Source organism: Lissotriton helveticus, chromosome 6 (genome assembly GCF_964261635.1).
Source record: "Lissotriton helveticus chromosome 6, aLisHel1.1, whole genome shotgun sequence".
NCBI lineage: Eukaryota > Metazoa > Chordata > Amphibia > Caudata > Salamandridae > Lissotriton > Lissotriton helveticus.
Window position 1 is genome coordinate 381,606,793 of NC_136067.1, and position 14,240 is coordinate 381,621,032.

At 44.8% G+C, this 14,240-nt stretch overlaps 1 protein-coding gene across 1 annotated transcript; it reads right to left on the minus strand.

The window, feature by feature from the left end:
* Positions 1–3,274: 3,274 nt before the first annotated feature.
* On the minus strand, positions 3,275–5,512 carry LOC144762330 (uncharacterized). Its single transcript, XM_078647492.1, has 2 exons — positions 4,223–5,512; positions 3,275–3,673 (listed from the first exon to the last, which is right to left on the minus strand). Exons 1-2 carry the CDS (start codon positions 5,510–5,512, stop codon positions 3,275–3,277), a joined length of 1,689 nt encoding a protein of 562 aa, XP_078503618.1.
* Between the last annotated feature and the right edge of the window lie 8,728 nt (positions 5,513–14,240).

The window sequence follows — 14,240 nt, forward strand, 5'->3', positions numbered from 1 at the left end:
TTCTCCTGTAAGTACAAGACTTAGTCCCTCATTTATGGGGCTTTGAGGTAGAGCAGTGCACCATTTCAGCAGCCTAGCACCAACGCTGGCACCCTTGCACCATGGTACAAGGGCGCCTGTGTTGTTGGCAGGGTTGTTTTTGTGCAGGAAGGGGCTCTTTCCTCCACACAAACAACCCTCAGAGGTGTTTTCCTCTTTCTATGTGTGCTGTAAAATATTTCTATGTGTGCTGCATGCAGAATGCAGCACAAAAAGAAAGATTCTGCAGCACACATAGAAAGAGGAAAAAACTGGGAGAAATAAAGATATTTCTTCACATTGCACTTCACCTCAGGAGGCATAAGGATTTGTTGCTTCCCCAGGTTTACATGCTCTTGTAAATCTGGGGCAGCATAAAATTCCATGGGTGTCGCGTGGGAAAACCCAACGCAACGCCCATAGATCGCAGAGTACGGCAAGGCAGCAATTTGCGCTGCCTTGCCTTAATTCATATCTATCAGCCCATTCAAAACCACGCATAGTGTCTTTGCGTGGCTTCACAGATATTTGTGCCGCTGGAGCATCAAAAAAGTGACAATTTAGCAGCGCAAAGGGCTCATCAATATTCCCCCTAGTATTTGTGGAGATATAAGCACACACAGCATATACCAATATGCACGTACATGGTACAATAAGGGATTCACATGTCTGAATAGGGGACTATGTGGTTATACAGCACGTGTTCCCTTTTTCTGAGCTGCAAACCAGAAATGTTGCATTGTTTCGGTACTCAATTTTCAGCAGCTTTTAGCTGGCAAATGTAGATTTTCCTAGTTATTATGACGGAAAGTCTTAATTTTATAAAAGACACGGAGGCCAGTATTATGCCTTCTTTTCTTGCTTTATTCTCAATAGCAGCAAGATAAGCAACAACTACAAATACCCAGAATGCACAGCAGAAGAACTGCTGGCCAATGGGATTAGAGAAAACGAACAATGAACCAATCATGACGAGGATAGTATATATGGCCAGCTCTGACCACACGAAGTCCTCTTTTCTTGTGCGAGAAGTCAATGAGAATGCATAAACAAAGGAAATATAGACAATAAAATGCAAAAAGTCATAATCCCAGCCAGAAAATCCTGAAGGAAAACCAGGACTGCAGGATAAAGCTGGAGGAACATCCAACTGCAACGAGATGAAGAACCAGATGAAGGAAGCCCGTCCACAGGAGCAGACGCAGATTTAATTGGAGGCTGTTGGTAAAGCCAGAGTTCCTAAGGGTGGGAAAAACAGACATAATTAGTAAAGTAGCGGTGGGATAATACTCGCCTCCGTGTCTTTAATAAAATTAAGACTTTCCGTCATAATAACTAGGAAAATCTACATTTTATGTCAAGAACGGAGGCTCCTATTATGCTTGTTCAAAGCATATCAATCACCAAAGAAGAAGCAGTAACAACAGGTTTACAATAAAATGTTTTGAAAACAGTATCATTCGACCAGTCTGCTGATTTCAGGATATCCTCCAAACGAGAGCCTGCCCAAAAGGCTTTAGAGGCCATAGCACCCCTAGCGGAGTGAGCACCAAAAGCAGAAATGTCAATGCCCGCGAGGGACATAATCCACCTCACCCAACGGGCTAGGGTGGCAGAGGACACAGGATGATGGGGTTTGCGAAAAGAAATGAGCAATTGCGAATGAGAGGAAGACCTGATATCAGCAGTTTTCTGTTTGTAACTTTTTAGACATTGTCCAACACAGAGCCGAGGCTGAGCAGGAAAATAGGGATAAAACACAGATTGCAAATTAGTTTTGGTACGCCTGTGAACCTGAAACAAAACACCAGAAGGTGAAAATTGTCTGGAAGACAAATCCAAAGCCTTGACATCAGAGACACGTTTGATTGAAATTAAACATTATAACGTGGTAAGTTTGGCTGAAAGCATCTTGAGAGAGAGAGCATCATTATCAGGCCATGAGATAAACAATTTGAACACTAAATTAACATCCCATAAAAAGGAATACTTAGCCAACGGAGGTTTTGAGAATCGAACTCCACGAAGAAGACGACACACCAAAGGGTGGGAACCAACTGGCTTGTTGTCAATGGGACAATAATTCAGAGAAATAGCAGATCTGTACAGATTCACAGTGCGATAAGATTTACCCGCACTGGCCTCAGAAGCTAAGAAATTAACTACGAAACTTAGAGGGGCTGAAAAGGGATCGACAGACCGTTCCAAACACCAGCTTGCCCATAAAGTCCAAGCTGACGTGTAGGCTCTAGATGTCCCAGGGGCCCAAGCTCTGCTGATAAAGAGTGAAGCCTCCTGTGAAATGATGACGTCAGAAGAGGAAGTCCGGAAATTTTCCATGCTGACAGAACCAGAGATCGGTCCAGATTCATGGCGTGGGGAAGGCCCTGAGGATCCAGAAGGAGGTCCTCGCTGAAGGGAAGAATCACCGGAAAATCCACTGCCAGCTCCAGGAGGGAAGGGAACCAGATTTGAGATTGCCAGAAAGGTGCCAGGAGAACTAAGGATGTCGACTGGCGGCGCACCTGGGCCAGAACCCTGTTGATCATCAGAAACGGAGGAAACGCATAGTTGAGATGCAAGGACCAGTCCTGTAGAAAGGCATCCGTTGCCAGAGCGAGGGGATCTGGCCTCCAACTGAAGAAAACGGGGAGTTGGGAATTGAGACGGGAAGCAAAAAGATCGATGGAAAAGGGACCCCATTTTTGGGAGAGAGAAAGAAAGACGGAGTGAAGCAGCTTCCAGTCGCTTGAATCTCGAAGGTAACAAGAGTGCCAATCTACTATGGCATTGAGACTGCCTGGAAGATATTCCGCTCGAAGAGACAGCTTGTGTTGAAGACAGAATTCCCAAAGGCTCTTTGCTAGCTCCGCGAGAGGCTTTGACTTTGTGCCACCTAGATGGTTTATGTAGCGGACCGCAGAAACATTGTCCATCCGAAGGAGAATGGAACAACTTGCCTTGTTTTTTGCTAGACTGCGGATTGCAAAGGAGCCTGCCAGCATCTCTAAACAATTGATGTGCAATGACGACTCCTCTGGAGACCATGTACCTCCAGTCGAGATTGAACCACATCGGGCGCCCCAACCCGACAGACTGGCATCTGATTCTAATACAAGATCTGGGGCCGTCGCGTAGATCATTCTCCCGTTCCACGCATCTAAATGGTCTATCCACCATTGTAGCTCGAGACGGGACTCTAGGTCTAATTGAATGAGATCGGAGTACGCCAAACCTTGGCGCAGATGTCTTATCTTTAAGCGTTGTAGGGCTCGATAATGAAGAGGCCCGGGAAAGATGGCTTGAATGGAAGCCGACAGAAGGCCCACGACTTTGCAAGAGAGCGCAGAGACACTTCGGAGAGGCGAAGAATTTGACATAACTCTGATCGAATGGCCGAGACCTTGGTTTTCAGAAGGTAAAGAGAAGCGGTGGAAGAGTTCACACGGAAGCCGAGAAACTCTACACTCTGGGACGGGACTAACATAGATTTCTCGGAATTGATGAGGAAACCCAGTTCGAGGAGGAGAGACTGAGCAACATCGAGATGAGAGAGAAGAGTCTGCTTGTCTGTGTGCATGATCAAGATATCGTCCAGATAAATGATGAGACGAATACCTAGGGAACGCAGGTAAGAGACCACAGGCCGCATCACCTTGGTGAAGCACCAAGGAGCGGAAGAAAGTCCGAAAGGAAGCGAACAAAATCGGTAGGTGACACCTGACCACTGAAATTGTAGATATTTTGTGTGAGATTCGTGAATAGGAATTGAGAGATAGGCATCTTGAAGATCGAGTCTGACCATCCAATCGGATTGGCGTAAGGTATCTCTGAGATGGAGAATGGTCTCCATTTTGAAGTGGCGGTAAACCACAAACTGATTGAACCACTTGAGGTTGACGACTGGACGAAGTTTCTTGTTCTTTTTGCGAACCAAAAAGAGAGAGCTTAGGAAGCCCGAGGGGTCGTAGGGAGCGACAAGGATAGCTTGTTTGTGAAGGAGGGTTTGAATTTCCTGAGAGACGAGCAGAGCGACGTCTGCGGAAAAAACCAAAGGAGGAGGAAAAATAGACTGGGAAGGTTGAGCGTAGAACTCTATGAGATAGCCTTGGACAGAATTGAGGACCCAGGGGTCTGCTGTGAGTGTGCGCCACTTGTGAAGAAAGAGAGCAAGACGACCTCCGATTGGAGGGGAAGGGCTCACCTTGGTTGCTGACGTTGCTGTTGTTGGAACGGAAGCCTTTCTGTCCTCGGCGGCGGGATAGAACTGTGGCTTGAACTCCTGATAGCTGGAATTGGCTGCACCTCTGGAACCTTGGTTCTGATAACCGCGGCCGAAAGAGCGGTCCCTGCCAAAAACCCGGGAGGCAAACACTTTTTTGATGGAAAATTGGGCTTTGTCCAACGAAGCAAAAGTGGATACGTATCGGCTGAGATCTTTGACGAGGGAATCGCCAAACAAAAGTCTGTCAGCCTTGACACCAGGATCCTGGGAAGCCAAATTAGCCAACTTCGGGTCCAATTTGATTAACAGGCCCTTACGGCGTTCATGAATAATCGCTGCATTTGCATTACCTAAAAGGCAAAAGGATCTTTGGAGCCATAAAGAAATTTCTTCAGGATCAAGGTCCGACCCTTCCAAGCGGGCTGTCTCCGCCATATCCAAGACCCGGGCCAAAGGACCCACCACGTCTAACAGCTTGTCTTGGCAAGTGGACCAAGCTTTATCCACACCCTTGCGTGGATCTTTGCCAAATTTCGAAAAGAAAGTGAGGAGAGGTTGATCAATGGTGGGGGTAACAGTAACATGACAAGGAAGGGAAGGTTTGGGACACTCAGATTTAAGTTTTGCCCGAACGGACTTATCCAAGGGAAGACGGAGTTTAGATGATATGTATTCACCCACATGTGGAGTGGGGAACCACTCTGTAGAATTAGGATGTCTGATAGTAGAGGGATCAAACATAGGATTGCCCTCCGTGTCTAGTACGGGCTGAGACGCAAAAGCATCCAACCTAGCTTTTTTGGGAGAAAGAGGGTCAACCAATTGAAAGAAATCTGTCAAATCATCAGTGTCACCCATATCATCGTCATCATCCGTGTCAGGAATAGTGTCAATGACCAGCTTCTTAGGAACCTCCACATGTTTTGCCTTGGATTTACTTTTAGACATAGGAATCTTAAACCCCTCCTTTGTAGGAGACCCGGAAGGAACCACGTCCTCAGTCAAATGCGAGGAAGACTCGTGACCCAACAGTGACACATTTTTTGAAAGAGAAGTGGAAGGAACCAGTTTACGCTTTCTGCTTTCCCCCGCAGAATGGGCCAAAGCTTTGGTCATGAGGCTCATGAGGGAATTCTCCATGTGCTTGGAAACACGGGTCATGGAAGCCTCGACAGCAGTCTCCACTGAATGATTGATAAACTGACTGAGGTCAGTCTTGAAAGCTGCGCTTTCCTCATTGTCCAACTCCTGTGAGCTTGGAATCTCCATGACAGATAAAACGGTGAGGAAAGGGTTACAAAGCACCAGGCAAACAAAAGGGCCGTATACGGGCCGGAATGGCAGGAAGACACTCCCCTGGGGGCGGGCACCACGTGTAGTAGAAGCCGGGAGGCAGACGAGCCGCAGGAAGCCACAGAACACACACTCGGGAAGGCAGCCGGTGAGGAGAAAATAGCGGGAAGCGAACGCAGCGGCACAAACCAAACGCTGCAGCGCTCGAGGGGGGGGACGGGCCCGAAAACGGGACCGGAGCGAGGGAAAATGAGCGCGAACGCGCTCGAAATACGTTAAGAGAATACGTTAATTAAATAAGCAATAACCAATACAACAATGCCAAAATACAATCAAAAAACAATGGAGAAACAGTAAATGCGACTTATCTGACTGCGTAGCAGCAAGAGAAGAAGGCTTCGTATGGTCAGAGCTAGCCATATATACTATCCTCGTCATGATTGGTTCATTGCTTGTTTTCTCTAATCCCATTGGCCAGTAGTTCTTCTGCTGTGCCTTCTGGGTATTTGTAGTTGTTGCTTATCTTGCTGCTATTGAGAATAAAGCAAGAAAAGAAGGCATAATAGGAGCCTCCGTTCTTGACATAAAATTTAAAAGCATGTCTTGTGCCTGACAGCTGTAATCGCAATTTGGGTTCAAACTCCCATTTGCACCTTAATTGGTATTACTAGAAGATTCTTTAAGCTCAATTCAGGTGCAAAATACAACTTCATTTCGATTTGGTCCTGGAAATTCAGATGCCAATCACACCAGAAAAGAGCAGGTCACACACAAATCAAAAGAAAAGCATTGTGAATTAGCCTTATATGTTGTGTTGCTTATGAGCATTTAGTCAAGTGTGCCATACTACACGCTGCCTTTCCCAGCCATAAAAATCATTTTGTTGAAAATTGACAGAAAATCAACCTTGCAGAAGTTTTAATCTCGTCTAACGGCCACATCATGTAGCCCTTTTAATCATCCCTCCATGTGCTGGTATAATATATTTTTTAAATGTTTAAAAAGTGGTAGTCTTGTAGAGTGAATACTTAGCCCTCAAAAAGACAGTTAATAAAGGAGAACCTGGGTTGTTAATCTGGGGAAATAGATGCTTGAAAACAGCCCTAAAGAAGAAACAACAACCAGACTGTACTATGACTGTTACAATTTACCCACCACTGCAAGATCACCACTGCTCAGCAACTATACCATATGCCTACACAAGCCGAGGAATTCACATACGAGGGACAGCAGATAACTCAAATACTTCAGTATCTCTGTATTGCTTTGCCCACTTGCGTAATCTGAATTTACGCACACCACTTACTCACACAGAAACCTCAACTCTCCTCTGGAGGTGAAAAATGAGCTTCATTAATATTGTAGGCAAAGGCAATAAGTCACTGAAGCTAATAAATTCTTAGGCACCGAGTGAAAGGCAATAGACAATGAATACACCACGCTATATATCTATAAATATGAAACTGTGAATACAGGTATATAAACAGTTACTGTACAAAGTACCTCACCAGATGTATCCGCACCAGAGAATCCAACAACTCTGGCCAAGGACTGAACACCAAGTCAGGAAGCCTGTAGAGACCGGGTGCTCAGGAAGTAATCTCTCCGGGCACCAAAGTTGTCCCGCGGGTGCGTCCACTCCAAGACTGAGTTCCTGAGCACCACCCCACAGACACCGCTTTTTATAGTTTAAATCAACATGTTCGAAAAGCCTCTAGCAGGCGCTCTCGCCCATCTATTCACAGGTGCTGGCCCCATCTCTGCATCAGACCCACCCAGACAGACCTGGCCAGATTCTGTTTGGGCTATGCCGAGGCAAAAGGCATTCCTTTCCCTATCCGGCCTTGGAGCTTTGCACGGCCATCCTCCCTCTGTCCTAGAGATAAGCATAGAATGCACAAAAACACGCTGAAGGTTCAACATAACCTCACGATACATCCTCACGAGATGCCTCGCACCAGCTTGTACTGGTTTACGTGAAAAATATGTTTATGTTACTGCTGAAGTGTAACTACAGGGCAAGGCAACACAAAATGGAAGTGCAATGCAACAAAATGGAAGATCAGAGCATTTCATGGAACGTGTAAAATGGCAAATGCAGTACATTCCACCCCTTGACCTTCGATTCACCCATCATACCCCATTGGCTTAAATATCATGGATCTGGGACGAAAAAGGGAGAGAAGATTAGGAATGCATTGAATGCAACAACATAATGAGATAAAAACACAAATAATGACTATAATAACACCCAAGATATATCGAAGCTGTCCAAAATTAGGCAGCCACCCAAACAACCAATCCCACCATCTGTCTGCAGCGTTCGACACGGTTGACTATACTATTCTGGTCAACCGTGTCGAACAGGCCGGTCTTCGAGACTCGGCCTTGGCCTGGCTTAAGTCTTTTATATCAGAACGTACCCAGTCTGTTCGGCTGGGATCTTTCACAGCCCCTAAAAATATTTCCCTTTGTGGGGTTCCTCAAGGATCTTCCTTGTCCCCTTTATTATTTAATTTATATATGCGGCCTCTTTTGTTCTCCTTAAGAGAGCATAAGGTTACTGTATACAATTATGCAGATGACCTGCAGTTGGTTTTTGCATTAAATTCACCCAATGCGGCCGAGAATTTTCAGGCAACCATGTCTCTTATTCAAAGATGGATGTCTTTAAATCATCTTAAATTAAATCCGGGGAAAACCGAACTGATCTTGCCTGGGAAGAGCGAGATCAATTGGAGCCCACATTTCTGGCCTTCCGACATGGGTTCTCCTCCAAAAAAATCCCAAACAGTAAAGAGCCTGGGAGTGACCATTAGTGAGGACCTTACCTTGAAATCTCAAATTGGAACGGTGGTTTCCTCTGGTTTTTTTCAACTGAGGAAGATCAGAAAAATTGCACATTTCCTCACTGATTTGGCCTTAATTCAGGTAGTCAGTGCTTTAGTTCTCTCCCATATTGATTTTTCAAACAGCCTCTATCTGGGTTCACCAATTGGTCAACTTAGAAGACTGCAATACCTGCAGAATCAAGCTGCCAGACTGATCTGCAAGGTACCTAAATGGGAATCAATTAGATCAGGATTAGAGAACTTGCACTGGCTGCCTGTGGTACAGAGAGCCACATTTAAGGGTGGTTGCATTATCTTCAAGGCCTTGGAGGGCAAGGGCCCAATGTTTATTAGACAACTGATAGGGAGATATAGTCCCTCACGAAGTTTGAGATCAGCTCATAAAGATCTACTTGAGGTCCCCCGATTCAAGAAGAAACGACAGGGAGGTAGCTGTTTTCACTTTTTAGCTGCTTCCTTGTGGAATTCCCTCCCTTTGACTTTGCAGCAGAGTAAGGATCTTCTTGCTTTTAGAAAGGCATTTAAGACTTTTCTTTTTACACAGGCCTATTTGAAATAGCGATTCTTTTTGGTATTCCTTGTTATGTTTTTTGTTCTCTCTTCAGCGCCAAGAAGCTTTTGGGCGTATGTGCGCTTTATAAATTTTAAAATAACATAACATAACACCATCCTTGGTCAACGTCTTGGGTAACCCCTTTCAATAAATCTTTTAAAGCATTAATATGTGCATGGATAGACGTAGAATGATCAGATAAATTGAAACAACAGAGCCCATCAAAGTCCTCGCAACCGTGGTTATGTTTTAGCAACAAATAGTCCATAGCTGCCCTATTTTGTAAAACAGCTTTTCTTGTTCCTTGAACATCTAATAATAATTCAGCTAAAGCGGCAGAAGTATGATTGAGATTCTTCACAATTGAACAGGCAAGCTTAGCAATTGTTCTGGCATTATAAACGGACAGTCCTGGCACTCCTACAATGGAAAGAGCCAAACTAGTATACTCTGTTCTCGAAAGCAAATCAATATCGGAGTCACAATCCTCAGGTAATTGAATAGCGGCTCTAGAAGAGCGAATACGTGTAACAGAATGCATGGGAAAAAGCATAAGACTTAATCGTGATAAGGCACAAGGTCCTTCAGTTATGTTAGCTGGTATGTAAGTGTATGAAATATTACCAGAGAACAACCATCCTTTAGATAATTTCACATGGTGAACATGGCTAGCGGCTAATACTGTGTGACTACAAACCATATAATTGGTAACATTACTACAAAAACTGTCATGTCATGACTAACATAATGTTTGTTGATCAAGGGTCAATTGTTTGCTTTTCTCTAGTTTCAATTGGCCACATTTGCCAATTTGGGCAGGGTCACAAGTTAGTTGATAGCAAACATCTCCAGTAGAGATATTGTAGGGAACAATACTCGTCATGTTCCTCCAGAGGCTATTTGTAACCTTCGGGCAAAAGCGACAGTACTCATAAAGACTCAGATGTATTCGAACATCACTTTCCTCCACTACCCCATCAAAGTTAGTTTGGTTGAAGATGTGTAGGAGCACATGTGCAGGGGTAGGTACGGCGACAAGACAGGTGGATATTATATCAGCTGTACTCTGAAGATTTCTCATACAGAAGTGTGAAGTGTTCAGCACATTTCCAGCCAAGTAGGTCCAGATGTTATCCGGTTTCTGCAACAATGCTGTCACCCGACTCAGGAGGTTGATACCCTTCGGCATCCCCGGGCCCTCCCGGACCCCTCCGGACACGCCCAAACACCGACCACACAGCGCAAGCGTCGCAGCGGCAAGCCATACTGTGATCTAGAAACAGAAAACAAACTGTTATAATCACTCTGGCAAATAACATTTTTCTAACAAAGAGAGTATGTGGGGCTTGCACTGCTTTTTTGAATCAATGATTTTCCTGTTTTGATGAATTGTGGCGTGCTGGGAGAATTCGCTGTCTGGTCCGCACAGCGTCTGTCATGAATTTCTTAAAGAAATTCTCACACAACCCCGGGAAACCACAGAAATCCTAACATATAAGGGACTTTTACCATGCCATAACTGCAGTAATTGCAACAACGTTATACCAGGCAACTATACCAACCATCCTATGAAAGGACACAAAGTGAAATTAAAAGTCAACGCTACATGCAACTCTGCCAACGTCATCTACATGCTCAAGTGTCCATGCGGCCTATGTTACATAGGCCACACTGAAAGAAAAATTAGAGTACGCATACTGGAACATAAAAGCAATATTCGTACTAAAAATGTCAAATCCTCTGTGGCAGCGCATTACCAAGAAAAAAATCATTCTGTAGCCCAGTTGAAATATCTGATTTTGGAACAAATCAAACCCACCAGACATAACAAGAACACTCTTCTTAAAAGAGAGAACTATTGGATCCGCTACATGGCCACGATGCAGCCGAACGGGTGGAACGATAGGATGGAATTCCTATGTTACCTTTGATTATGTAACATTTACAGGACACTATTTTTTCATGATGAACACTTCTTTTTAATGACGGGATGTAATGCTCTGCATGTTTCGTATCACTATTCATTGTCTATCTTTATGTATGATGAATTGATTATCATTTCAGATTGTTTATTGCATACACACAAGTTTATGTCTTTAACCCCATTCATGTTTGACACTAGGTTCTTTTCATACATGCTCTTTGTACACTATAGGATCACTTTTTACCACTCTAAGATGGCGCCCATTACACAAGGTTTAAGTCCGTCTTTTATGTTTACACCACACGGCACGCCGTTATCATCACACACTCCCTCCCTAGGCACTCGCAATGCCGCACGCAGGGAAGGTGAGACAGAAAACCCTTCGGAGTTTCTTCAAAGTAAGTACTATGATTGTGGACACAGTTATGACCCACTGGATCCCCGTTATTCGCTCTAACCACCTGTTCGGGTTCCCCGTGTATTCACAGGTAACTGAACAGCTCAGCCGTCTGTATCCGTGAGTAATTGCCGCATCTCAAGGCTCGCTTCACCGCTGGGAACATGGTGCTTATCTGGCACACGTACTTCAACTATTTAAACACCCAAGGTCACTTTTTACCTTCACTGAGCACCTCGTAAACCTGGGTTACTTTTCTTTTTAAACACATGATTACATTCGGAGCACAACCCTTGGTCTAGCCTCTTGGTCTTTCACATTTTTATCACCATACCAGTTCCAACGTTATTAAAGACTCACTCCGGCATTAACGTTACTAGTCACCTTCATGTGCAGTACCTTACATACCTTCTAGTGATCACACATTTTTTTCCTTCTTGTAGAGTAACCCCCTGACGAAGGGCTCCACGACATCCCGAAATGCATTGGGATTTGTTACCATGATGTGATTTACAATTTACGTTATACAGGCTATGGATAAGATGTATGACATATCTTTGGCAACCATGAGAATAATGTGTTGAACCAGAAACCAAGAACTTAAAAAAAAAAAACTTTGAAAAATCTTTATTAAAATATCCAAAGTGAACAAGACTTGATATAGTCTCATTCGCAGTGCTAGGAGGAGCCTGCCCCCATGCAGGGGCAGCTTTGAAATAGTTTGTAAATAACATTTTTCAGCAGGTACTTTTTCCCACTTTTCCTGTCCGGGTTTCATGATGACTAGGATATTATCCTTGCCCTTAGCGATCAATTCTGCAGGTTCAGGAGGTTTGTTTAAGGACTCCACCCACAATTTTTCCCCTGGGTCTTGTCAGTAAATCCGAACCCGCCCTTTCCTCGCACAGTTAGATGGGCTGGGGCTGTCCCCTTCATGATATTTCCTCCATAAACCGGCATGATGACCATTCGGGCAACACGGTCACTGGGTTGCACAATCAGATCATTGTTTCCACTGTTCAATAGGATAACCTTGATCTCCCCCTGGTAATCGACATCGACCACCCCTCCTAAAACCTGGATGCCTTTAAGGGCAAGCCCAGATCGAGGGGCGATTAGCCCGAAATGCTCTGGGGGAATTTGAACTCCAATTCCTGTCTCAATCAAGGTAATGTCTTGTGGTTGCAATCAATAGAGTCTCAAGGCATGTTAATCAAGACCGGCAGCCTCCGGTGTGGAACGATATGGAGCCAAAGCTCCGGGAGCTGTCTCCCAATACAGAATCGTGTTTGTGGCCACATGGGGCTTAATCTGCAAAGCTGGGGTCAACATGCGCATCAAAGGAGTCTCTGCATCAGCCAGGGGTCGGTTGTTCAAAATCTGCAATGCATCAGACAAGTGATCCCTCCACCCCTTCAATGACCCATCAGACAATTTTTTCAGCTGTTCTTTCAGCAAACCATTCATTCTCTCAATCAAACCTGCTGCCTGTGGGTAATAGGGTATGTGATAGATCCACTCAATGTTATGTTGCACACACAAATCTTGCACTATCTTTCCTTTAAAGTTGACCCATTGTCACTTTGGACCTGCAATGGAATTCCGTAATACAAGATCAACAAATTCAACGTTTTCAGAGTGTTAGACTGGGTTGCTCTCTTGCACGGAAAGGCGATGAGATAGCCAGAATAGGTATCCACCACCGTGCATGCATACTGACATCCTCGACTCATTGGCATCGGCCCAATTAATTCAATTTGCCATATTTGCCATGATAACTTCCCTCTGCCTAACTGGCCTCTCATTACCTGTGGAACTGGTCTGTGCTGAGTATGCTGACAAACAGGACAGTGAATGATTGCAGTCTTAATCAAATCTAGGGGAATATACATCCCTCTACTTTCAGCCCACCTGTTAGTGGCTCACTCGCCCAAATGTCCACTTTTCTGGTGCGCCCATTTAGCCATGCCCACCAAGTCAGAATCCTGCGTCTCCAACTCAGCTTCATGAATCTTCGCTTCTTGGTCTGCAAAGGAATTGCACCAACGCTCTAGTGAGTCAGTCGGGCAATGAGCATCGACATGATAAACTGTAACTGCACTCTGGGACAACAATTCCCACATTTCCTGCCACAACTCCTTTCCCCAAACCTCCCTATTGTGAATCATCCAATTGTGAGCATGCCTTGTGGGAAGCCATGTGGCTAACCCATTGGCCGTAGACCATGAATCAGTGTAAATGTGACATGTAGCAGGGAGCTCTTGCTTTAATGCCTGATCAACCGCATACAATTCTGCAAACTGACTACTTCTCCCCTCTCCAGTAGTTGACAACAACTTTTTGGTCACCGGATTATATAACACTGCCTTCCAATGTCTCTTGGTCCCCACATATCTGGCTGAGCCATCTGTAAACTACACATGTTTTTTGTCCTCCGTAGACAACTCTGAAAAAGGCCCACCCCATTTCACCGGGGACTCTCATACTTTAGGTACATCTTGCAACATTTCTGCATCTGCTACAGGAGTCTGTGCCACTTGCTAATGCAGCACAGTGGTACCTTTAGGACCAACTCGTGCTCTGTCTTGTATGTACCACTTCCATTTTATGACGCTAGCCTCCTGTGCATGCCCAATCCTGTGTGTCTTGGGTGAGGTCATCACCCATTGCATGATAGGTATCTCAGGTCTCAAAAACACATTGTGCCCTAGGGTCAACTGCTCGGTATCCACCAGAGCCCACTAACATGCCAAGAACTGCTTCTCAAAAGGAGTATACTGCTCTCCAGCATCAGGTAATTTCTTTGTTCAAAACCCTAGGGGCAATTTCTGTCCCCCCTGCTTTTGCCACAAGCTCCAGGTTGCATGCTAATCCTGGACAGTTGCATTTAAATCAATGCTTCCCTCTTGTATGGGCCATAAATCCAAGGCAACCTTATAGCCTCCTTCGTTGATTCAAACACCTGTTGCTGGGCATCC

Coding starts and splice junctions, on each gene's coding strand:
- LOC144762330 (XM_078647492.1), bottom strand. CDS start 5,512: ATGGAGATTCCAAGCTCACAGGAGTTGGACAATGAGGAAAGCGCAGCT. Junction 3,674..4,222: donor CAGCAACGTCAGCAACCAAG/GTGAGCCCTTCC, acceptor TGCTTCACCAAG/GTGATGCGGCCTGTGGTCTC.